General features: G+C 45.5%; 1 protein-coding gene across 2 annotated transcripts in view; it reads right to left on the bottom strand.

Annotated features, from left to right (window-relative positions):
• Nucleotides 1-25,189, bottom strand: part of GPCPD1 (glycerophosphocholine phosphodiesterase 1) — a 701,876-nt gene that overhangs the window by 286,348 nt on the left and 390,339 nt on the right. For both annotated transcript variants that reach the window (XM_085612626.1, XM_085612627.1), the window contains exon 13: nucleotides 2,884-2,961. In XM_085612626.1, the coding sequence (XP_085468752.1) occupies nucleotides 2,884-2,961 (78 nt within the window). The remainder of the gene's footprint in view (nucleotides 1-2,883; nucleotides 2,962-25,189) is intronic.

Below are 25,189 nucleotides of genomic sequence, written 5' to 3' on the forward strand. Positions count from 1 at the left end.
GACCTCAACTTGGTCATGATTTCAAATGCTCCCAATAAAGTGATCCGTGCCTATGTACAGGATACTTAAGATAGCAACAATTCCTCCAACCACACTTGTTAGGTGTCCGTCGTCAAATTCCCCATAAATGCTTTTAAAATACACTTTTAGACAGCATTAAGAAAACAGATTTTTATAATTACAGCAAGAAATTAGAGAGTGACCGGCTGTTCTTGGAGCCCGCTGCGAGTCCGCAGCATGGATCTGCTTAAAGTGGATGCATGGCGTAGCAATCCCTGCAGGTCTTGGCCTTGTGATCACACTACAGACGCCAAACAAACTAGGAGCAGGTCTGTCACTGACCTCTGTCTTTGACAGGCATCACATGATTTAAAACCTGCCTGTCTGGTGGACATTTTTCACACCAGGGGACAAAGTCTAAAAATAAATCTTCAACAAAGGTTTTAAAAAGGTTAGTCAAAAAGTGACTGGGGGTAGCTCTCTTCAGATCTGCGCTGACTGGAGCAGTGACTGATGCAGAAAGAAAGTGACGTCGGCGTGCTGGGGTTGCGCCTATATAGGCACCTCAAACGTCACTTCCGGTGCAGAGGACACCAACAACGTCACACAGAGCAGAACAACATAACCTACCTGCCTGCAGGTGTACTGCTCACCAAATGCTTTCGGATTCAGTCCGACGCCTGTAGTATATTCTAAGGTAAGGAATCTGTACATAGAAGTCTATCAGATATAGTTCTGAGAACAGGTTGGTCAGATCTTCCTTGTTGGTGCGCTAAGACATCCACACAGTAGTGCTTGGTGCACGTGTATGAAGTAGACCATGTAGCTGAATTACAGATGTCAGCTATGGGTATACGTTTCCAAAGAAAGCCATAGTGGCTCTCTTTTAGGTCTCAGCCTGGCTTGCTAAAGACATCTTGGGGACAGTCATAAAGTTGACCTAAGAATAGTCTGTCCATTGCAGACCATTGACTACGTGGTTTGTAATTCACATTTGCTGGCTTTCTATTTGCTGGCTTTATTTGCCTTAGCCTGTCCAGCTCGTGTTTGTCAATCCGTTGCCCAAACATTGTTTACTGTATTCTTCCAAGAACCAGCTTTCTGTAAACAGGCCATTACATTTTGTTTTCATCTTGCCACATTTGTGGTGCATTCAAAGACAGAGTTCGATTTCTGAAAACTCCCAATGTCGGAGGTATGGAAATAAGACTTGTGGGTTGAGTTCCCACTCGAGGGCATGGTGCAAAGCATGACACCTGACCAGGAGGCTAGTATTAAGATCACTGGTTACAGTGTTGGCGACACCAAGAGCATAGTGGACAATGGTATTTGAGATGGTTTTGCCTCCATCTAACTCCAATACACACTGTTGTATCAGCAGAGTAGGGTCAATGGAGTTAGCAACCGCAAATGTGTGGCTAATTGTACTACCACCCTCTTGCATGCTGCAGCAATCTTTTTACTATGTTTGACAGGAGGTGGAGTGTCCTTTGTACCCTGGGTGTTAGCATGTATCTGCGTCATATGGCGCACAATGGAGTTGGGAGGAACGTGGCCAAGGATGCAGGGTGGGTCATTGGGAGAGGGTGTGTATTTTTGACGACCCTTGGTTTGATGACCAGAACTTTGACTGGCTCTTTGAAGGTGTCTGGCGTTATTTTGAGCATCGTCTTCAGCATGGAGATGAACTGGAGGATGCTTTGAGCTTTTTAACAGTATTTTGACCGACAGTCATCTTCCTGTACCACGTGAATATCTACTTTATGAAAAATAGCTGCCCTTTGTATAACATTTTTGTACATGGTAAGTTCATCAGGTGGGAAAGGTTTTGTCGGGCACAGATCAGGGTCTGTATTGCCCGAGGGAAATCACATCATAGTCGTACTATGCGTCGCCCCAGTGTTCAGGCTCATGGGGGGCATCATAGCGCTTCCCTGGAAACAATGGGCTTCCCGCCCCAGAAGGACAGTGTGGTGACCCAGCTTTAGAAGCTGGAGGAGGTAACCTGTCTGGTGGTGGCAGTGTGAAAGGAGGAAAAAAGGGTCGCGCACGGAGCAGGCTAGTGCCCCTATTCTTCTGTCTTTTGGACCCTGAAGGAACTGTAGGTTTCAAGTCAATTTTGTCCCTGAAGGACGACAACTCCCATGGCAGGGTTTGCTGTGGCAGCTTGGTTGAGATTTTCCAAGTTTGTGGGTGAATGAAAAGCCGATTTGGCGAACATCCAACGCATTCGGCAAGCGCTGGAGAATAGGCTGCTCGCAGTCATCATAGCCAGCCTTTGATGGTGTTTTTGGTACCGAATGGGTTTTCAGCATCAATGGGCCCCTTGGTGTCTTCAGCATCGAGGTCTTTGGTATTGATGGTGGCTGCGATGCCGATATGGAGTCTGGTGCCGGTTTTGAAGAGATCTTCAATGAAGGCGTTGAACCGGCATGCTACAAATGTTTGTCTTTTAACCATGTCCAGTGTCATCATATTAATCAATAAAAATGTAATTATGGCAATCCAGCAATTTAATTTAAATATGAATTTGTAATGCAATGTGTAACATTCCTTACTGAACTCAAAGATTTAATGTACATGAATGCAAGGGTGAAGATATTTCTGTATTCTTAGGACATCATTTGCATTGCTTCTGTCATACAACAGATCAGACTCAGCTATGGATAGCAACAACTATATTATGCAGGATGATCTAGTGTACATTCATGTTCTAATTACTGATTATCTGTGATGATCAAATAAAGAAAATGTTTTCAAAATGTTCCTAATATCTGCATGGGTTCGCTTGGACATCGCTTGCTCATTGTTTGCACAATTGTGAAGGTAAGGATTCCACGGATGTATAACTAACATTACAAAAAATATTCAAATTCCAAATACCTTCAGCAGCTGAAGCTGGTCGTACGTGAGATCTTTTACAGGAATCTCAAACAGTTCTATTGACTCAGCATCACCTTTCTAAATAAAGAAATGTAAGTGTTACAAAACAAGCACAAACACATACCCTTTTAAAAATATTTCATTATACAGTAAAAATAATAACTGCAAACAAACGTCAAGATTTAAACCAGGGACCTCCAGCATTTTCTGTAATGAGAGCTACTTGTGCTCAGTGAAAATCATTGTGAACTACTGAGGGCCAAGTAACCTCGTGCATTGTCATCAGACAGCCCCTGGCCCAATGTACATGCGCCCAGACACTATATGGTTTGAACAAAATACTGTGTCTAGGGCTACTATGATAGGGTATTGAGTGCATGGTGTGTGGGGATGTTTGAACGTGTGCAAATGAATGGGATATTTGTGTATGGGTGACTGAGAGCCTGCGTCGTATGTACTAGAGGTAATAGGCATACCTTTCGCCATATGTGGCGCCACTACATGTACAACACAAACACAACTTTTTTTTTTTTAAATGGTAGAAATTTAAAATGCAAAAAAGTGTTGTGCAAAAATGTTCATAAAATATTTCTGCACTTTAGATTTCTCCCATTTAAAATAAATGGCTGTATTAGTTTTCAGTTACAAATATGGCAGCAGGTCAGGCAGTCACTGGGAGAAAGATGCTTGCTGTGTGTAAATGTGACACTTAAATGGGAGAAAATTCAACTAAAGACTTAACTTTATGTTTATAAATTACATAAAACTCACCTGTAGGGAAGTGCCCTTTTTGACATGTGCATGATATGATTTCAACTGAAAGTGCACTGAGTTCCTGTTAAACAGGTCCCCTGTGCCAGAGCGGTTTCCCAAAACCGTACAATTGTTCCTACAATTGGCAAAACCTTTAGCACCCTCTGTAAGTCCCTAGTAACGGATACCCTGGTACCTAGGGTATGAGGTGCTAAAGAGGACAAATTGTGCCACCCTAGGGGACCCCTCACCAAGCACATGCACGACTGCCATTGCAGGCTGCGTGTCTTGTTGCGGACAAAAGTTAAAACACATCATGTCACTCACTCCTGTGTGCCATGACCCCTACCACCGCATTTGTAATGTAGGATGCCAAGCCCCCTGTCCTGCTCTACTTTTGGCAGGCGGACAGGTGGAAAAATTAGTTAGATTAGGAGGGATGCCCCCATTCAGCTAGATCCAACCCTAGGGTGAGGCAAGTGATGTGGACCCCTCTCTTCAGATTCCTCCATCTTGCCTTGGGGAGAATTAACCAACCAGGAGTCAGGGTTATGTGCACTTTCCAACAGAAGTAGTCATATGAGGGTGATTCACCCTAAAGGTAACAAGCCCATTGGGTACTACCTGGCACTCCCTCTAAATTCAGTATTTCTGGGAGCCCCTGCAATCAGAGATGCATATCCTGAGGACCAAAAAGAGAGGACACTGAAGAGCTGCAAAAACAGGGAAAAGACTGAAGAAAGCATCTGACTTGGCACCAGCCCCGCTGGCCTGTCTGTATCCCTCATCAAAAACGCACCCAAAGTCGACTTGTCCTGTATCTGTTGACTCCAGAAACTTGGGTGTACTGCCAGCCTTTGAAAAAGAATCAAGACCTCAACAGTGGATCAGTTCTGAAGAATCTCAAAAGAAAACACTCGGAGGCCATCGGAACTGCCAAAACCCGACATGTAAAGCAGCCACTGCACCCATAATCTCTGGCCCTAGTTGAAGTGGGCCAACAGTGCTAACAAGGTTTGCGAGCCCTCCAGAGCTAGAGTCCATCGTGGCTTCACCCGTCCTGGACTCCCAGACGTCGCCGGCAGCCTCTCCAAGCAGGCCCCCTCTACCGCGACTGCTCTGGTAAACAAGAACTTTATGCTTAAAGCTACCTCTGCACCTGTCAGTCCTGGGCCTTGGAAAAGAGAACCAAAGGTGTCCCTCTGTCCCCGAGCATCGCAAGGCCTGAGCTCACTGGCTAGTTCAGCCCAACTGGCTTCCTAACTGGAGCCTGCTGCCTCTTATTAAAAAGACTGATCCTCATTGAAACGCATTGAGCACCAGACGCTGTTTTCCCTGCACCCAGCCACCCTTGGGAATGAGGAGGGGTTAGTGGCCCAAGGAAGGTGGTGGTGCCCTCTGCAATTTCTGTAGAATGTCTGCTAGGCAATGATCTAGAGTCCTCAACTTAGGCTGAGCTCGAAAGAAAGTCCCATGCAGCTATTATCCTGGTTGTCTGGTGTATGTGGTGGTGAATGCTCAGGTGAAATTGGTTGAAAATGAGGGGAAGGAGGTGATGGAAGAGTAGGAGGAGGAGAAGGGTTAGTTCCAACACTTTTCTTCAAAGGAATGTATGTGATATTCTTCTTCTATAGCAGTCTTTCTTTTTAGAGTCACTTTGGTGATGTGTCCAGTCTTTGGACGAATGTACAACACCTTCTGTTTTGGGTCCGGTTTATCGATTGGAGCGTTGAAACTACTTTTTTTGGTGATTTTGGCACATCTGACTGTTTCCGCACCGAATGTTTCAGTGCCGGAGTCTTAGGCGTTGATGTCTTCGGATCCAAAATGTGTCTCCCGGTGCCGAATGGTGTGGGTCGGAGCCGGACTTTTCTTTCGACCCGAAGTTTTTGGCTTGGAGCTCGATTTTGAGTGAGGCGTTTCGGAGCCGGAAGGCTTTTTGCAGGCTTCAGTGCCGAGCCAGAAGGTGGGGTGTCAAAAGCGTGGTCTCAGTGTTGACCGGGGCCTAGGGGCGCGGGTTGGACCAGAGACTTCTTTTTATGTTGAGGTGGATTTTGGGACGAGAGGGGGTCTCTACTCTCAGTACGTTGTCCATGCGGGATGTCTTCATCTTGGTCGGAGCCGTGCTCAGTTCTTGCTCCTCCTCGGCTCCCATGCCATCTCCGGTCTCCTTGTCCAATTGTTGCCTGAAGATGCCCAGAATGGAGCTTGTGTGCTAGGTCTGCATGTCGTGACCGAGCCCGACTGTCGCAAAGTGTCTTTTTGGAGCGGAAAGCCTAGCACGTGTCGCAGTCCTGTTCTCTGTGTTCTGGAGACAAACACAGGTTGCACACTACATGAGAGTCTGTGCGCGGGTACTTCGTGTGACACCGAGGGCAGAATTTGAAGGGAGTTCGTTCCATCGACTGCAGGTCGGACCGATGTGGGTAGGCTCAACGGCCTTCCACGAGCTTTCTGTTAGAAAGATTTTTAGAAAGAACTGCGATACGTGAAGCATTGAGACGCGATCGGAAACAATACCGTTGAGGGTGAGTGTCTTGCGCACCGAGGGAAACCAAGGGAACGGTGTCGAACCGGAGCACAGTAATTCACACCCAAAGCCAATGGCGGAAAAAAACAATCCAACAATGTAGTCGATGCCCATGCGCACTATTACTGAAAGGAGGAGTCACCTACCTCATGACTGCAAAAGACTTCTTCAAAGAAAAATAAAGTGCAAACATCCGGACCCAACACTAGATGACAGGAGTATGCACAGCATGTGATCTACAGCTCACATGCCTCAAACATATAGTTACCCCAAGAGAACAGGGCAGAAGGGATACTGCTAGAAAGATAGGAGTATTTTAAAAGTAGGTTACGAGTTTTTCCCTGAATAGCAGATCTTAATGCAGGGCATGATCCATCAGGAGATGGTCAGTTTCTGCACGGCATTTGCCTTCTTCACTCTGCCATACCCCACAAAGAATTGGTCATCCACCCAGATCTTTTGTGTCATCAAGGCAGAACGACTTTGCTTTTTTTGGGTTCAGTCAGTGACATCGGTCCTCTTCCTTGGAGTGACGTGGAGGAGTGTAAAAGATAGGCAAGGTGATGGACTGGTCTACATGGAAAGGAGTGACAACTTTTGGCAGTGCGAAGAACCAGCTTGTCTGGGTAGATGTTCAGGTAAGGAGGCTTGGATGACTAAGTCTAAAGCTCACTGACCCTCCGGGCAGATATCGCCACAAAGAAGGCTGTCTTGATGGTAAGGGAGTGCGCAACCAAAAAGTCAAGACCAGACTAAGGTCCCACTGAGGCATGATGAAGAGTCAAGATGGAAACGTGTTGCAAACCTTTCAAGAACCTATTTACAATAGGGGATTTGAAGAGGGATGGCTGACTGCAGAAAGCCTTAGGTGGAAACAAAATAGCCTTTTAGGTTGCCCAGAGCAGAGCCCTGCTGGACAAGAGAAATGATTTAGAGAAGGACCTCAGGGAAGGGAGCAAAAAAGAAGGCCAACCTGTGTCTGTGCACATCATGCCACAAACTTGCCCCAACAGCAGGCATATACTGGCTTGGTGGAGGGTCGCCTGGCTGCCAAGATGACATTACAGACTTTGGGCAGAAGGTCCAAAGCTGTCAATTGTCACCCCTCATTCTCCACGCATGAAGGTGGAGTGTTGACCAGTTCTAGTGTAGGAACCCTGCCTGTTGCTGTGACAGAAGATACTCCTAAAGGGCTGCCTGGTCAGAAGGCCCATGGCAATACTCAACACCTCAGGTCCAGAGTCACAAGGATGACTTGGGCCCGGTCGTTACTGATCTTCTTGAGATCTCTGGAAAGGAGTGGTATGGGCAGAAAGGTTTACAGGAGGCCTGAGCTCCAGTCGAGATGAAAAGAATCTCAGAGCGAGAGCAGTCTTGGAAACTCCAGCACACAGAACTGCTAATACTGCACGTTCTTGGCTGTGGGAAGCAGAGCGAACCAATGCTCTCCCCACAGCTGAAAGAGACCCTGCACCATCTCCTGATAGAGACGCCATTCATAATCCGCTAGGAATCTTCGGCTGAGTTTGTATGCCCTGCCGTTCAGAGATCCCGCCAGGTGTTGAACTACCAAGAATTTGCCCTGACGTTCCAGCCATGTCCAGAGACGCAGGACCACTTGACAGAAGGTCCACGACTCCATCCCGCCCTGCTGGTTGCACTACCACCTAGCAGTGGTGTTGTCCATGAACAGCTGTACTAGCCTTCCCTTTATGAAGGGTTGCAAGGCTTTGAATGCCAGCTGGATCACCTGAAGCTCCAGTAGGTTGATGTGGAGTCAGGATTCCGTCAGAAACTAGAGTCCTGTGATCTCCATCTCTTTCTGGATAGCAGCCCCACCCCAGGAGTGATGCATCTGTCACCACGGTCAGATCTGTTTTGGGAAGAGAGAGAGGGGTCTGCCGCTGACCAAATCGAGGATTGTTATACACCACTGCAGATCCATTGCAGTTTCCGCCAAGATCTGGACCATGTCAGAATGATTCCCCTGATGTTGAGCCCTCTGGAACTTCAGGTCTCACTGAGGAGCCTGCATATGCCAGCAGGCATGTGTCACAAGCGGGATACAGCAGGTCTTGAGGCACAGCAGCCTTACAGTCCGTCTCACCAAAATCCAGGATAGAGACTGGAACATCGGTACCATAGCCCAAATTTCCTGGACTCACCATTCGTAAAGATAGGCCAGAAACTTCTCCGTCGTATCCAGAATCACTCCGATGAAAGGAAGCGTCTGAGAGGGAGTCAGGTGTGAGTTTGACATGTTGATAGTGAACCACAGCAAGTGAAAGAAGTCCTCCAAAGTCTGGAGGTAGGAGACGACAGCCTAGGGCGAGCCTGCCTTCAACAACCAGTCGGAGGACTGGCACCCCTGATCTCCGTAGATGAGCTGCTATCACTACTATCACCTTGGTGAACACTCAAGGGGCACCGGTAAGGACAAATGGAAGCACGGTGGTATGAAAGCGATTGTGGCCCCCCCAGGAACCACAGATAGCGCTTGCGGGCAAGCAGTATTGGAATGTGGACGTATGAGTCCTGCAAGTCGAACACTACCATCCAGTCTCTCAGGTCTAGTGCAGACAAGACTTGAGCGAGTGTGAGCATTGTGAACAAGAAATGAAGACCGCACAGGTCTAGGACAGGACGAAGGCCTCAGTCCTTCTTGGGCACCAGAAAGTAGTGGAAATAGCAACCATGATATACTTCTGGCGCCAGCACCCTGTCTATGGCTCCCTTGGCCAAAAGAACTGGCACTTCCTGGGGGAGCAAAGAGAGATCCCTTCTGTCAGCCTGTCACAAGTGGGTAGAGAAGAAGTCACGATGTGGAGGAAGTATCTCCTTCAGACAATCTGGGGAACCCAGGGGTCTGAAGTTATAGACCTTCAGCAGGGTAGGTGATGGCTTAACCTGCCTTCCACTGAGTGCTCACGATGGAAAGAGGGCAAAACTAAAGGGGTTTGGAGGCTTTGGCTGCCGGGTGGAGTGGTGAACTAAGCCGATCTCTGGCTGCCTCACCCACAGGGTCTGTGGTTATGTCCTCGGTCATGCAGATGCTGGGAATCTTGCATTACGTGGTGGCTGACCTGGTAAAGACACAGCTGGAAGCACAAGACACACCAGGAAACTCCTTCCATGGCCATGAAAGGAGCAAAAGGCAGACGGGTGTAGGCGTGGGGCCATGGAAAGGCCCAAGGACCTGGCGGTAGCTCTGTTATCCTTGAAACTCTCCACAGCGGAGTCCACTTTGTCTCTGAAGTGATAGGAGCCAAAGGGCATGTCCATAAGTGATGCTTGGACATGGGCGGAAAAGCTAGCTGTTCTCAGCCAGGCTTGGTGCCCTAAGGCCACCGATGAAGAAAACGCTCTGCCAAGCGAGTTGTTTGCTACCAGCCCACATCAAATCATGAACTTCCCTGCATCTCTACCCTCTAACACAGCCTGGAAAAGAATGGCTCGGGCCTCCTCCGGGACCATGGGCAGCACCTGCACAACTGAATCCCACAAAGATTAGGAGTAACAGCCCAAAAGGCATGAGGTGTTCACAGACCGAAGCGCCAGGCTGGTGGAAGAAAATACTTCGGTTCCTAAGGTGTCCAGCCTCTTAAGACTTCCTATCCTGTGGAGTGGTAGGGAATGCACCAGGATTTACATGGCTGGTGGAGCCTTGGGCCACCAAGCTCTCTGGGGTAGGGTGTTGAATGGGCAAGTTGGGGTCCAGTGAGGCAGAGCGGTGTGCAATCGTCCTTTTCACACGAGCCCCAGCAGGGTTTGGACCAAGTCCCCAGCAGGATGTCCGAGAGGGCTTCATTAGACAGGAAAAGCATTTCTGAGGGGGTCACTCCCGGCTAAAGCACCTCAGTAAAGACGTAACTCTTGACTTTCACTGAGGATAGACTAAGGTCCAGGACCTCAGACGCCCTTCTCACCATCATAGTAAATCAAGCCCCCTCCTCCATAACCCCAGTAGAAAGAGAGCATGCCAGTACCTGGGGAAGTGTTCAGTCCGCTGATGTCCCAGCCATTTCCTCACACCAGTTCTTGTTGGGGTGTAGGGCTGGGATTAGTCAGGGTCCAACGACTCCTCCCAGAGTCTCAGCCCATAAGAAGAGGACTCTGGCCTGGAAAACATGGCTCCAGTCAGAGCTGAACGATGTCCCTCCGTCCCCATTCTCACCCCCAACTCAGTAACGGAGCCAGAGTCGCTGGAGGGCACAGGCATCGGGACCGGTCCCAGGGAAGGTTGAGGAGGCCCAATTGACGCCGATCGGATCCATCTGTGGATCCAAAGGGCACGACTGGGTGTGGGACCACAGAGGGAGAACCAGTGGGGGCTCCTCCCAACCCACAGGGCCTGAAGATGTGCCTGCGGGACCTCTTTGATTTCTTACTATTCTTGTACTGGTGGATCTTGTCCTTAAACGACTTGGAGGACCACGAGTATCATTGGCTTCATGACCGATCCCAGGAACTTCCTCTTGACCGGGATGGCTAAAGTTGCCTCTTTAAATGTCTGGCAGTGAAGAGCTTGAGGGAGCACTGCCTCAAGGCCTTGGGATGCCTGACATGTTAGTCGATGCAGGTCTTCACATGGTGACTGCGCTCTCGGCATCAGAGGCACACAAGATGAAGGTTCATCACCGACATCTGCGGGTGACAGACGCTGCAGGGCTTGAAGTCTGCCTTCCAAGTGGACACCCCGCCACACCAGTAGAAAAATCTCAAAAAGACTGACAAAAAGTTGAATAAGGTCAATCAAAAATTGAATGGGGGCAACTTTCTCCTGAACTGAGTTGCCTGGTGTGAAAAGAACTGATGTCAGCGTCCTGGTGTGGTGCCTATAGAGGCACCACGCACCCATTTCCAGGAGTGGAAGACGTCATAGAGCCGAAAACCACTTACCGGTGCACAGGGTTACAGCTCACGAAAAACTTCCAGATCCAGTCTGTTGCCTGGGAATAAATCTAAGGTAAGGAATCTGCGGCTAGAAGTCTATCAGATGAAGATTTGTCACCATACATTTGCAAACAATTGTTGCTGTCGTTGACGTGAGGCTCTGGGTCTCAAAATGTGTGGTAGCCAAAGTCTGTTAGAATGAGGTTGTGGAAGACGTTGAGGTGGGCTTGGTACAATCAAGTGTGCAGCATATTCACTACAGAGTCCAAAAAGACTGACATGCAGATTAGGTAAGGGGTTTGATTTCACCAGGACATTCTATCCCAAAACATTGACAGATGATTCTCTCTTGGAAAAGGGGCGCACATAAAAGTGTAGTTTTCAAACACAAAGACTATAGTTAGAGAAAATAAAAAACAGTCACACCAATCTGCTACAGATGAAGGCAGTGTACCTAGTTGTAAAGTTATTTTCTAGTTACCAACTCCCTGCTTGTACAACCAATGCTGCAACAATGTATTACCTCAAAAAAAGATCCAGAGCTCTCAAGGAACAATCAATTCTGAGTGCTATGTCACTTCTATTTATGTTCCTGGTGTCAAATATAGGAGGTTGATCTGTGAGTGGGGGAGAGGGGTAACTAGGAACAAAGGGATAGCAAAATAATATTTTTGGGGGGATGGTGTGGGACAGTCTTGGCATTGGGTTGCTCCCACCACCTCTGTAGCCTAAACATTCTTTCTGCCCTCCCGGGGGGAAAATGTTGTGCTACCCCCAATCACCCCAGAAAGATAGAGCAGTGCATGAATAACTTTTAGCCAGCTGTATCACAGGTACAAGTAGTGGGTTTGCACGTCTTTAGTAAAATAAGCATTTATTCCTCTGGAAGATTGTGACAGCAGTGCATAAAACTCTTCCACTTAGCTGCATACCAGGTGAAAGTACTGGGCTTGCCTGTCTCTCCGGTCCTAGGATGCTGTCTCCGGTCCAGGGAGGACCTGGCTTCGTAGTTCGGGTTGGACTGTTGCCATGAGGCACAGGGTCAAGAATGATTTGCATATGACCAGGTCTAAACTGGGGTGGCATGGTGAGCAAAAGAATGATTGTTTTAACTCAGATCTCTTGACTGGGGGTGAATGTTTTGATTTGTTCTGCATTCCATCCATCAATTGTGTGTCTTTTGCTTTCTCGCAAGATGCGCATGCATTCCTCTGGAAGTTTGAGATAGCCAAACTCTAGGAAGTCAGACGCCAGATCACAAGGTTCAGCTGCCTGGGTCTGGGCGTCTGAGCTGGCCCTGAATGGTCAGTTGCAGAAGGGGTCTAAAAAGGGCTTGTAGAGCAATTGGTTTTTGCTGTCCCTTTACAGCAGAGATTACTGAGTCTTGTTTATTACCAACACTAGACCTTCCCAATGCCCTAACGTTTCTACCCACTGCCGCAAAAGAGAATCCTGAAGTGGTCACGTGTAATCTGGCACAATCGCTACACACAACGCCATCATCACTAAGAGTATCATTACAGTACTTAGATTGAGGGGCTATTGTGCCTGAAAAAGAGGAAGCAGCTGTTGGACTGTCATCACCCAATGTTCACTGGGGTATGTTTTCCCTTTTAGCACGTTTACAAAAGAGCCCAGGAAGGGCAGAACTAGTTGGGGTGAAGGTATGACTTATAGCTTTTGATATAGAATCCTCAACTTGTGAAGTAGGGACACTGTTTTTGGAGTGTGTGCTAATGTGCGTTAGGCATTGCAGTTTAATGCTGCTCATGATCAGTCGCTCAGGTATAGGATGATGTGTAGGTCATGTCTGTGCAGGCGCACTACAACTACTACCATCACTAGGCACTTTATAAACCCCCTAATAGTGTTAACCACTTAACACAAATCAAAGGCACTGGTGATGCGCAGGGTGGAATGGGATGTCAAAGTATGCATTTTTCAGATTCAGCACTGACATGTCATCGCGGTGAAGCATGGGATGAAGTCCCCGCAGAGCAACCGTCTATTAGTGTTTGGAGAGGAGGACCTCGTCCAATATCCAGAGGTCTAAGGTTGGCTAGAGGCAGCCATTCCTTTTGAGAGAGTACACCCTCTTCCCGTGCTGGGGTGGGCACTGGTTTCATGGCACTCTCTGCAAGAAGCACTTGTACCTATTCCTCTAGGAGCTCTAGAGGGTTTTAGCTGAGGACCTGGCAGAGGGTGGAATGTTGAGTGGCATGGTGTGATCTAAGCAGTACCCTTTTCACAAATAGACTGCCCATGCCCTTTTTAACTTATTTAAGCATCTGGTCAACTTGGGGGCCGAACAGATGCTCGCTATAAAAAATGACTTTTAGATTGTGCTGTCGCACCTCTGGCCAAAATTCTGAGAACCTAAGCCTGACATGTCTGCAGAGGTGGATGCTGGGATTATTTCCACTAACTGCAGTATCTGCTCTGCCAAGGAGGCATCATATATTTGTACTGATGACGCTCTTGCCCTCAGCAACTAACTCCTGTCCTGGTTTTCTGTACGCCTCAGGGAGGTGCTTGAGAAACTCTTCCATTTCCTCATAGCTCTACTAGTCATACTGGTAGAGTAGACCCACAGAATCTGTGAAGCAGCTATGTGTGGCTGCTCCAAGCGCTACACACTTGCCTGCTGCATCCATGCGCTTGGACTCCTTATTGAGTGAGGGAGCGTTCAATGTCTCTGCGGATGTCCCCTTTCGTGCTTTGTGCACAACTAACAAGTTACTTGCCTTCGGTAACGCTTTATCTGGTAGAGAAAGGATCTAGCTGCAGATTCCTTACCTTTGAATTTACCCAGGTGCCAGACTGGATCAACACTCTTTTTGCAGCAGCAGTACCTCTGTGCATCGGTAGAGGGCCTTGACTGACTGTAGTTACATCGATGTTTGAATTTAGAGTCTTTGTATGCCTATTCCCCACATGCTGATGTCAGTTTCTTTGGTGAGTACATTCCGAGCCCAAAACACGGAGCCACTTACAGAACCTGGTCAAGGAAACAATGTGCCAATAAGAGATATCTCTGTCTCTCTCTCTCTCTCGATCAATACAGACGCATCTGTAAGAAGGAGTATCCCAAAATGAAGCCAGGGGAATATCCCAATATAAAGCAGAATATCAAAGATCGGAATAAATCAGCTCACAGAGAGGATGGGAGAGTTGGTAAGGAATCTGCAGCTAGATCCTGTCTCTACCAGATAAAGCGTTGCAGAAGGTAGTTAACTTCATTTGCAAAGCCATCTAGCCACACATTCCACACCTTCAAATTAGATAATAAGCAAAACCATCCCCGGAGGAGGGCCTGCAAACTGACTGGATCAAAATCCCTGATCAGAACTAGCTGGTCTCTAGATGGAGTCAGAAAAGACCGGCTGCTCTAAGGAAGGAGGGCTAGGAAGAAATGCTCTGCAGCCCAAGAACTGTGGTAGGAACCACAGGTAACAAAAGCAGAAGAAGAAAAAGCATATAGCGTTTCTGCTGGCAGAGGAAGAGAATTTTGTTCAAAGTCAACATGGACCCAGAACGAGTACATTGGCTCAGCATCACCTGAAACGGGGCTGGCTGTGAGTAGGGGAACCAAGGAGAGAGGGAGACTGAGCCATAGCTCCTCGCCACAGGGAAGGATTATCTTATCCAAATTGTTTCATAGAGGAAGGGAAACCAAGAACTCATTGACACAGGAGACAATGGAGCAAGATCTGAACACAAGAAGTCGGCAAACACAACAAAGTACAAGTGTTGCCTTGAGAAAGAAGTACCGTAGAGGTAGCACCTCTTGAATCACCCATAACGAAAGTCATACAAGAGGAAAGATGAGAACACTAGCAGTTGTAAGAAAATACATGTTATATACATACACACAAACATACATATATAAACTCACATAAAAACATACATACACACACATCTATATATGAAAACGTGTACAAAGACTTATGTAAAAACCAAAGGAAATGATGGACGGAGTGTTGAACATTGCAAGCACTCACCCCCAGTCAAATGATCTGGGTTTAATCCATCACCATTCTTTAGCCCACTCGGCCACCCCAGTTCAGACATGGCCATATGCAAATCAGTCTGACCATGTGCCTCATGAGAACAGTCCAGCCCGAACTGCCAAGCCACGTCTTCCCTGGACCGGAAACAAGCTTCCTAGGACTGGTTTCTGGCATTTCAGCCGTCTTCAGCCAGGCTTGCTTGAATCCAGAGGCAAAGTGAGCAAGGGACTCACGTCTGAGCATACCCTGCCAACTTATGGCGAACAAAGCAAAAACCAAAGGAAATGATGGACGGAGTGTTGAACATTGCAAGCACTCACCCCCAGTCAACAGATCTGGGTTTGATCCATCACCGTTATTTAGCCCACTCTGCCACCCCAGTTCAGACATGGCCATATGCAAATCAGTCTGACCCTGTGCCTCATGGGAACAGTCCAGCCCGAACTGCCAAGCCATGTCCTTTGGTTTTGCTTTGTTCGCCACAGGGTACGCTCAGACGCAAGTCCCTTGCTCACTCTGCCACGATAGATGGAGATATATATACACACACACACATACATTTGCTCCATAAACTCCTTCGGAAATATCGAGCGTAGACCCAGTGATTTGTGCAATTTTTCTCTATTTATTGCCACCATGTAGTCCGCCAAGACGTGTTTTGGTCAAACACTGACCTTGATCATAAACCATAGGTTTTTAGGGGTGTTATAGTTAGCTGGACATTTCTCTCGAACAAAACCATTGAAATTCATCCGATATAGTTAGTTGTATTAACTACATCTCGCGCGCCTGCAATCCACTGCTGATGATGTCACACATTACATCATTCATGACATGGTCAGTGACATCACTGATGGCATCTCAAATGACATCACTGATGACATCATCCAGTGAATGTGGTTTGGTTCATTATTTAAATATGTATTATATATATATATATATATAGCAATTTGCATTGAAAAATGTGTGTGTGTATATATATATATATATATATATATATATATATATATATATATATATATATATATATATATATATATTATTTCTGGATGGAGAATTTAGTAGCAGTGTGATTGTTTATTTGACTAATTTATAGTGTCTCACTAAATATATTGGATAGTGACTAAACTGTGGGAATATCTGTATCACTTTGTCAGTTGTTGTGTAAACTGCTGCACCAGTTGTTTACTAGTTATGTGAAAATCTATATTCACTGAAAAAACCATAGGTTTCAGGGGCTTTCTAGTTAGCTGGACTTTTCACTCGTACAAAACCATTGAATTCCCCCGTTATCGTTAGTTCAGCTAACTATAACTCGCGCGCCCGCAATGCACTGCTGATGATGTCACATATTACATCACTCATGACATGGTCAGTGACATCACTGATGACATCTCAAATGACATCACTGATGACATCATACGTTTTTCAATGTGCGTTTTTCTGAAAATTACATATGCTTTATATATGTTTATCTCAAGGTCGATGGAAGAATAAATGGGTATACAAGTGTCTAAATGGATGATTTGTTTTTGAAAAATTGATTGTATAACTGACTGATTAAGTGTACCTTAGTGAATACATGGCTTAGTGAGTAATGTTTAAATATGTAAATATCTGTATCAGTCTCTCACTTTGTGTATAAGTGGCTGCATGGGTTGGTGAGTAGCTACATGAGTGTCTATATAGGTTATTAGTTGTTTTTTTGAGTATCAGTATGAGTGTCTGTATGGTTCGGTGGGAGGGTATTACGTAGTGCATAGGTGCATGAATGAGTGACTCACTGTTTGTATGTGTTGAAGACAGCATGTGTGCAGGACTGTATGGGTGGATGAGTGTGTGCATGGGTATGTTAGTGAGAGAATGACTGTCTCAATAGTGTCTTTATGAGTAAATACATATGTTTTAAACTAGTATATGTGACTATTGGTGTATATAAGTGAGTATATGTGAGAGTGAGAGATTGAAAGGAGTTCCTGTATGAATAAGTATGTGTTTCAATAAGTGATTGTTTAAAAGACTAAGTATGTGTAAGTTTCTGTAGAAGTAAGCGTGGTGGTGTGTGTATAACTGTATATGAAAGTAAATGGATGTTTGATTCTTTATTAGCATGAGTGACTAGGTGTGCGAGTAACTATGGATGAGTGGCGTTGTGTAACAGGATGTATAGGTGTACGAGTACATATGATGAGTGAGTACATGTATGAGTGCCTGTATAGGCCTGTCGGTGAATGAGTGGATGTGTATGTGGATCTTAGAATTACTGAATAGGATGTTGTAACTGGTATTGGTATGTCCATTGTTTTGACATTTTTAGTTTCTATTTTTGAATGTGTGTATCAAAGGTTATATTAGGGGGAGAGGAGGTCTGCCACTATCACAAGGATGATGTCAGCAGTGATGTCAGCAGTGATGTCATTTGAGATGTCATGAGTGATGTCATGAGTGATGTCACTGACCAGGTCATGAGTGAATGTCATGGGCAGTTTGCCCTATTGGAACATTTTTATGCTGCATGTTTATGTATATATACATATGTATGTGTATGTTTCGGAAGTGTTATACACTTGTGCGCCCGAGCATACTCATATATATGTATATTTCTATATGCTACGGGATCCCGTACGAAGGCGGGGATTATTCAGTGCTTATGACTATTGATGAGTATCCCCTGAAAGAGAATATAATTAGTGAAACTATTTCGTAAATTATTTATTTGATAAGTTTGTCAGATGCTTGGTGATCTCGAACTTCATTTTGTCAATATGGTTATAGACGACTGTCAAAAAAATCAATTGTTTCTCAATTTATGGCCTAAACCAGGATTTTCTTTCAAATTCAATACATTTGTCACTCAAATATCAATATCAGAATATTTTCAGAGTTTCTAAAATAGCTTTTAATCCTAAAGAGCCTGTAGATCATGATGTTCATATTAGTGGACAACTTGGAAGCCAGTTTACTGGTTTTCTGCAGGTGGTGCTTTCTTTTCCTTTTTATTTTTGTGAATCACTTCTCTTTAGTTCCCTCTTCTGGTATGGATCCAAACTTTAAAATATTTTTCTCTATGTAATCCACTTATACATGGTATTTCCGGCTCAAGCATTGGCTATATGTTTTTGGATAGCATCAATGGCAAAAGGTTTCCTGATGTAACTGGCAAAGACATTGATTTATAGAACCTAGGATTTTGAAGATACCTTTCTGCATTTACTTTTGCCAAAGTATAAACATGGTTACCTTTAGAGTCTGTATATGCAGCATTTGTTCCCTTTGTCCTATATCTTTTTTTGTAAACATACCTCTTCTCAATGTCTTTAGGAGGCTTTAGGTGAAAATGGCAAAGATGGCGGCCGCATCTCTGGCCGTGTGAGCTGGCGCTTCTCCACTGGCCTCTACCACCTTCCTAATATGCTTTTGAAAAACTGAGACTTCCCCCTACCTTACATCTTCAGAGACCGGGCAGTGGCATGTTAAGGCTGATTCTCCGTTGCACGCCGGAATTTGGACCGCGTAGTGCTTTCCAGCGCTCTGCCGTTCTGTGCCTGTCGGCATCCCAGTGTTCCGCTCGCAGCCTCGGTGTGTCTGCTCTCAGGGGGTACTGGCTCGGAAACATGGCCCCGAAGGCAAAGACGGCCGCGGCGGTTGCAGCAAGGGCGCGATCTGCAGCGAGTACTGCCTCTACCTCTGGCGACAATCCTGCAATCCCGATTGGTGCGGGAGACCCACCGAGTGCGGCGGGGGGGGGGGGGGGGGGGGCAGAGGACCCGCAAAGGAGGGAGGCACTATCCGCAACAGTGTCTACGTTAAAGGAACCGGTAAGGGCAAGCATACAGTCCCGGGTCTCTTTAAGAATGCTGCCTTAAAGATCAAGCCTCCCTCTGAGCATGGAACAGCAGAGGCAGCCGGGGGAGCTGAACCGTTTCTCGCAGAACCGCAAGTAGGGAGGCACCTATCCCTAATTACATCTGGTTCTCTTTTGGCAGACAATACTTTTATTGGGCTAGAAGACTCAGCAGCGGAGCAACAGTGGCCAAAAGATAAGATTACAAATAAAGTAACTACAGGAAATGGTCATGTGTCACCAGGCTTAAACACGATAGTGAATGGAATTATGGGGGATGTAGTCCAGAGTACTAAGAACCTTACAAGCTCTGGGCTCTCTCTCCCTACTTCCGATATCTCGACCTCAAAGGTAGTTAACTCCCCAACTGCTAGTGTGCTCGGTAACGAACTTTGTAAGGAGCCTGAGGGAGACAAATTTTTTTCTTTGTCGGAGCACACAGGCTCTTCTCTGGGTGATGAAGAGGATGAGCACGATCCAGAGTGGACTGATGATGGCAGCGAAACTGGTGATTGGCGATCGAACGAAGTCCTTAATGAGGAGTTAATGTCCTGCCACTTTGGGACGGTACGTAAAAGTAAAGGGCCAGGTTCTCGGGCCCCTGAAGCTATTGTACCGCCGCCTAGTAATAGCTTTCTTATCCAACATGGTCCAAGCAGTAGCATAGTACCTGGCTCCTCTAATCAGTCTGATCTGCAGATAGGGGAAATCACACTAGCATTGATTTATCAGACGCTGATGGTGCATCGGGAGGAGGCTAGTCAGGAGAATATTCGAGCACAGGGGGCCTGTCGAAGAGTACAGAATTCCATTCGCAGAGTCGCCAAAACCTGCACTGACATTGCTACTCGAATCGGAGCGGCCGAGGAAAGGATTTCTAATCTTGAGGATGCCTTAGTTGCGCAGAAGAGCGTAACGGATTTGATGGGTGCTCAGAAGGATGACATTCTTTGGAAATTAACCGATTTAGAAAATCGAGCCCGAAGAAATAACCTCAGGATCCTTGGGATACCTGAGGGCTTGGAAGGCGGGGATACAAGGCAATTTGTTGTCGAATTGTTCTCTGAGGCATTCCCAGAAGTAAAGGAGTGGGATTGGCAGCTGGAGGTACTGCGTGCTCACCGCTCTCCGATAAAGCAGCGGCAAAAGCCTGGAGTTTCTGGGGACAGACCTCGGGCAGTATTGATATGCCTCAATAATTGTCTAGCAAGGGAGAAGATTTACGATTTAGCGAGGCCCGATAGAAAGAGAAGGGGGAAAGATTGCGATTTTTTTGTACGGCCAGACTTCTGTCCTGCCACAGTAGAGCGGAGGTGGCAGCTCCGACAGTTGATTTCTCCCTTCCAAGCAAAGGGTGCGCAGGCTTTTTTGCTTTTCCCGTCCAAATTGAAAATTATTTTTCAGGGGCAGACTAGGTTTTTTTTGTCTGAAATTCAGGCTAAGGATTATCTGTGCACCATATAGTTAAGGCTAATCCCCGGTGCTTTCCCCCCATTTTTTTTTTTGTTTGGGCGGGGGCTCGGTTTAAATAGTTTTAAGAGATACTGGGGTGTGATTGGGGTGTGATTCACCTCGGGGTTATATTCATGGTTTTCCTCAAGAAATAAAATAGTGACATCAGTATAATATCTATTTAATTATTTGTTTATTTCTTGGGATATGGAAACTATTTGAGGATGATTGTCTCTTGCTTTGATTTCTTATTTATTATTGGAGGGTGCGGGAGGCCGGGGGGGGGAATGTCTAACCAGCTCTCTCATCTTTTGGACTTAGGTCCAGCTGCCACATATGGGTATTGTTAGGGGTGGGTGGGTGAAGGGGGAGGGTTATCTTGGGGAGGTTGGGATTGGGAGGGGGGTTCGAGGGGGGTTATGGGTATTTAGGTTTTGGAAAGATGTTAGTGATGGCTTCAGTTCCTGATATATGCTTTTGTATAGTTGTTATTTTGGCTATTTTGTTTGTAAATTTGGAGAAAGTGCAGTCTAGGTGGAAACGATACCCTAGAGCTCATGGGGCAGGATAGACTTATTTGTTGCTCATGGAATATATGTGGTCTTAACGATCCTAAGAAACTAGCGTTATTTTCTAAAATGGTTCACGCTATGCATGTTGATTTACTATGCTTACAGGAAACACATATACCCTGGGGGAGGCGTGATTGTTTGAAGCTGCCAGGGTATGATTTAATTGTATGCTCCAAACAGACCTCTATGATTAGAGGAGTGGCTATCCTTATGAAGCGTGGGACAGGGGTCTGTAGGTAAATTTGTGAGGATAAATTCGGCAGATGGACTATAGCTGAGATTTCGGTTGGGCAAAGATCATTAACCATCTGTACGGTTTACGGGTCTAATAGCGACGACCCGGATGTATTCAAATTCCTAAATGTAGAATTAGCTACCTGGCCCTATCCACTTTTATTCTGTGGGGATTTGAACATCAATTTACTTAGTGACTTTAACTTGGCAGTCGATAGCAACTATAGTGGTAGGAAGCCCAAGGTGTTTAAAGCACTTCAGGCCTTAGTACAAGAGCATGGGTTGGCAGATTTATGGAATCGACATAATAAATCGGATGATGGGTATACATACTACTCTGCCCCACATAATAAATTGGTCAGGCTTGACTATTTTCTGGTATCAGAGCAGCTTGCTGAAGCATCCTCATCTACGTCTCTCCTAGGACTTTATCTGACCATAATGCATTAATTGTCGAGTGCTCCTGGCCTCGAATTAGGAAGCCCCCCAGGCAGTGGTCTTTCGAAAGGAAGCTTCTGTTTGATGAGGCCTACCAGGCACATATAAGAAAATGGTTAATAGAGTTTCTTGATATTAATAGAGGTACAGCCTCTGATCAGGTGGTATGGGACGCTTTAAAGGCTGCAGTTCGCGGAGAGACTAAAAGTTTCTCTTCATTTCGGTGGAAGCAAGAGCAAGAGCAATTGAATTGTCGTATGGAGGAGCTTAGATTAGCAGAATTAGAACTAGCCTCTAAAATTAAAAATGCCTGTGATGTAGAACACGCCCAGCAAGCTGTAGCTATATTAAAATCAAAATTTTTGGAGTCTTTCGGCGTGGACTTAGCTACTAAGTATTTACAATATCGTACCATGATGTTCGAATTTGGTGAAAATTCCGGAAGGGTATTAGCGAAGAGGCTTCATCAGAAAAGCGTACAGAGTCGTGTCGCGCGAATACAGGATGAAAATGGTATGGTTAAGGATACTCCAAAAGGAGTAAATGGAGTATTTTTAAAATTCTATGCAGAGCTTTACACAAAGGACATAGAGAGCAGCCAGGTAGAATCAGAGATTGGGGACTTTTTATCGAGCCAAAATACTTCTAAGATATCACCTGAACAGAACGAATTATTATCTGCCCCCATCTCATGGGAGGAGGTGGTACTAGCGGTCAAAGCATTGGCCAATGGCAAGGCCACAGGCCCAGACGCTGTGCCTCTCGAGTTCTATAAGATTTTTTTAGCAGAGATTCGGCACGATCTCCTTGCTGTCTTTAGGGCTGCCCAGAAAGGAATGGTCCCAGACTCATGGCGGCAGACTACGATTGTCTTGTTTAAAAAAAAAAAGGTAAGCCAGAGTTGAGCCCATCATCTTTTCGGCCAATTTCTCTTATTAACAGCGATTCCAAAATATTTTCGAAAATATTAGCCTCTAGACTAGTCGAGGTAATAGTCCCATTAGTATCCCTGCGCCAACATGGATTTATCCCTGGCCGTGACACAGCAGACCATGTTCGGCGTGTCATTGCACTATTGGATTGGGCTCAGGCCACGGCTTCTCCCCTCGGGGTGATCCTGTTGGACGCTGAGAAAGCGTTCGACAGGGTCTCCTGGGGGTTCTTGTGGGCCGTGCTCAGGTGGAAGGGCTTTAGTACTGAATTTATCCATGCTGTTCAGGCATTGTACATCTCTCCAGAGGCAGCACTCCGTATTTCGGGCCAGATGACCGATTATTTCAATATTAGCAGGGGCACTCGACAGGGGTGTCCGTGTTCCCCCTTACTGTTTGCCCTATACATTGATCCGTTTCTAAGTAAAATTGAAGGGGATAGGAGTATAGTACCTATAAGAGTTGGCACCACAGAGTATCGAGCCCTTGCCTATGCAGACGAGATTGTTGTGTCAACATCGGATGTCTTCTCTGCACTCCAGGTACTTAACGTGTCTGCAGCACAATTTGGCTCAGTGTCTGGGTAGAAGTTAAATGTGGCTAAGACCCAGGATGTTCAAACACCAGATATGTCATACTCTGGGACTTTAATAGTCAGGGAAGCAATGTATCTTGGGGTAAGAATTTCAGCGGCAGTCGACACTATTCCGGATTTAAATATTCTTCCGGTAATAGACACAGTAAATACTAAACTTGAACGATTGGATCATTTACATTTGTCTCTTTACGGCCGATGCAGTGTTCTTAAAATGCTTATATTGCCAAAGTTCTTATATCTCTTTAGGACAATTCCTTTAGTAATATCTCAAAGCAGTCTGGCTAAAGCAGACAGGATCTGCTATAGGTTTCTGTGGGGGTATAAGTGCTCTCGCAGGGCTGCCAAGTGGATGTGCCTTCCTTTGAAGGCGGTTGGGCAGTACCTAATCTGGTGCTATATTATCGGTCTGCAATAGTACAGACTTTGGGAGTGCCGCTTCTAGGTAATAGATTCAAAGCTTCGTTATGTAATCATCCTACTATTTTTGAGATTGGTTTAGGCACTGCGGCCGAGGGCATCCTGGTTAAAATTCTAGAACAGAGTTACTTCAAAAAAACTAGATTCAAGGTAATTAACGCCATGTTCCTAATCTGGCAGCAAATTCGACGGAAATTGTCTATTCACCAGTTTAACGTATATACCCCTTTTAAAGCATCCCGACTTTTTTCACCCTCCATTTGTCAAGATCTGGTAATGTCTAGATGGCAAGTACAAGGAGTGCAGGTTATCGGAGATTTGGTGGGGGATGGGCAACTGCTATCTTTTTCAGGCTTGAAGGATAAATATCAGCTCTATCCTCATGAATTTTTTTAAATACCTTCAGGTTAGAAGTGTTTTGTTTGTACAGCTTGTAGGAAATCCCTCACTATTCGATAAAATAGAGATTTTTGAACTCATTCGGAAGAAAGCCAAAATAGGTATGATATATCAGCATTTACTATCTAGCCTACCGGATGATCTATGTGCACAAGGGTCAAGGTGGGCAGATAAATTAGGGAAGACTGGTATGGATTTAAACCCAGCTTTGGAGTTCGCTAGTAAAGTCTTGGTCTCTGGTAGTCTTCGGACTCAAAGTTATATGTCAATGTTCGATCTTTATTATACACCTGCAAGAATTGCAAAATGGGGTAGTAGAAAAGGGAACCATTGCTCAAGATGTGGGTTATACGCAGCAAATGCAAGCCATATGTTTTTTTCTTGTCCTAAACTGACTGAATTTATATCAGATATAGAACGTTTTATTAATTCTATGTTCAAGATTCAATGTACCTTGACACCTGAGATGGTGATAATGGGTTATGATGGGGTAGTATCTTTGGGCAATTCATGGCATACGTCTGCGTTTTTGTTCATTGCTATGTCCATGATCCGTTTATGTATAACTTCACAATGGCTTTCTCCCGAAGCCCCGACATTTATTAACTGGAGAACTAGACTGCTTGCTACCCATAAACTTGAATCCTCAGTCTATTCAATAAAGGGTAGGCAGAGGCGGGAGCTTGCTTCTAAGATATGGGCTCCGGTGGAGAAATGGATTAAATAGCTACGTTACCTTTTCTTAATGTTATTGAATATGTCTTTGCATATGAGAAGCAATAACTAGTGTAATTGTATCTTAGACTGAAAGCCATGACTGTATTGTTTGTTTGTGTATTTATGAAAATTCAATAAAAATAGTAAAAAAAAAAAAAGGAGGCTTTAGGTGACTTGCATGAAAAGAATTTTTTATAATTTATTAATTTCAGCATCCAGTTTTAGAGGCCAATAAGAGTAACTTTAAAAGTGCGAGACATTGTTCTTGTCCAATATTCTTAGGTATTGTTCCCTTATATTTGCTAGAATACTAGACCAGGGCAGTAGGAATCAATTGATTAGATACTGGTAAGCAGTGCACCGCCTATTAAAGGCTCAGCATCCTATAGCAGCAAGGACACTTGGAACAAATAGGCCTCAGTGGATTTGTGAGTTTGTTTTGTAACAACCGCTAGATAATAAATGATAGTCCTTTCATTATTTATTCCACTGTCATCACATTGCCTGACTGTTATCC

This window comes from Triturus cristatus, chromosome 6 (genome assembly GCF_964204655.1).
Source record: "Triturus cristatus chromosome 6, aTriCri1.1, whole genome shotgun sequence".
Taxonomy (NCBI): domain Eukaryota; kingdom Metazoa; phylum Chordata; class Amphibia; order Caudata; family Salamandridae; genus Triturus; species Triturus cristatus.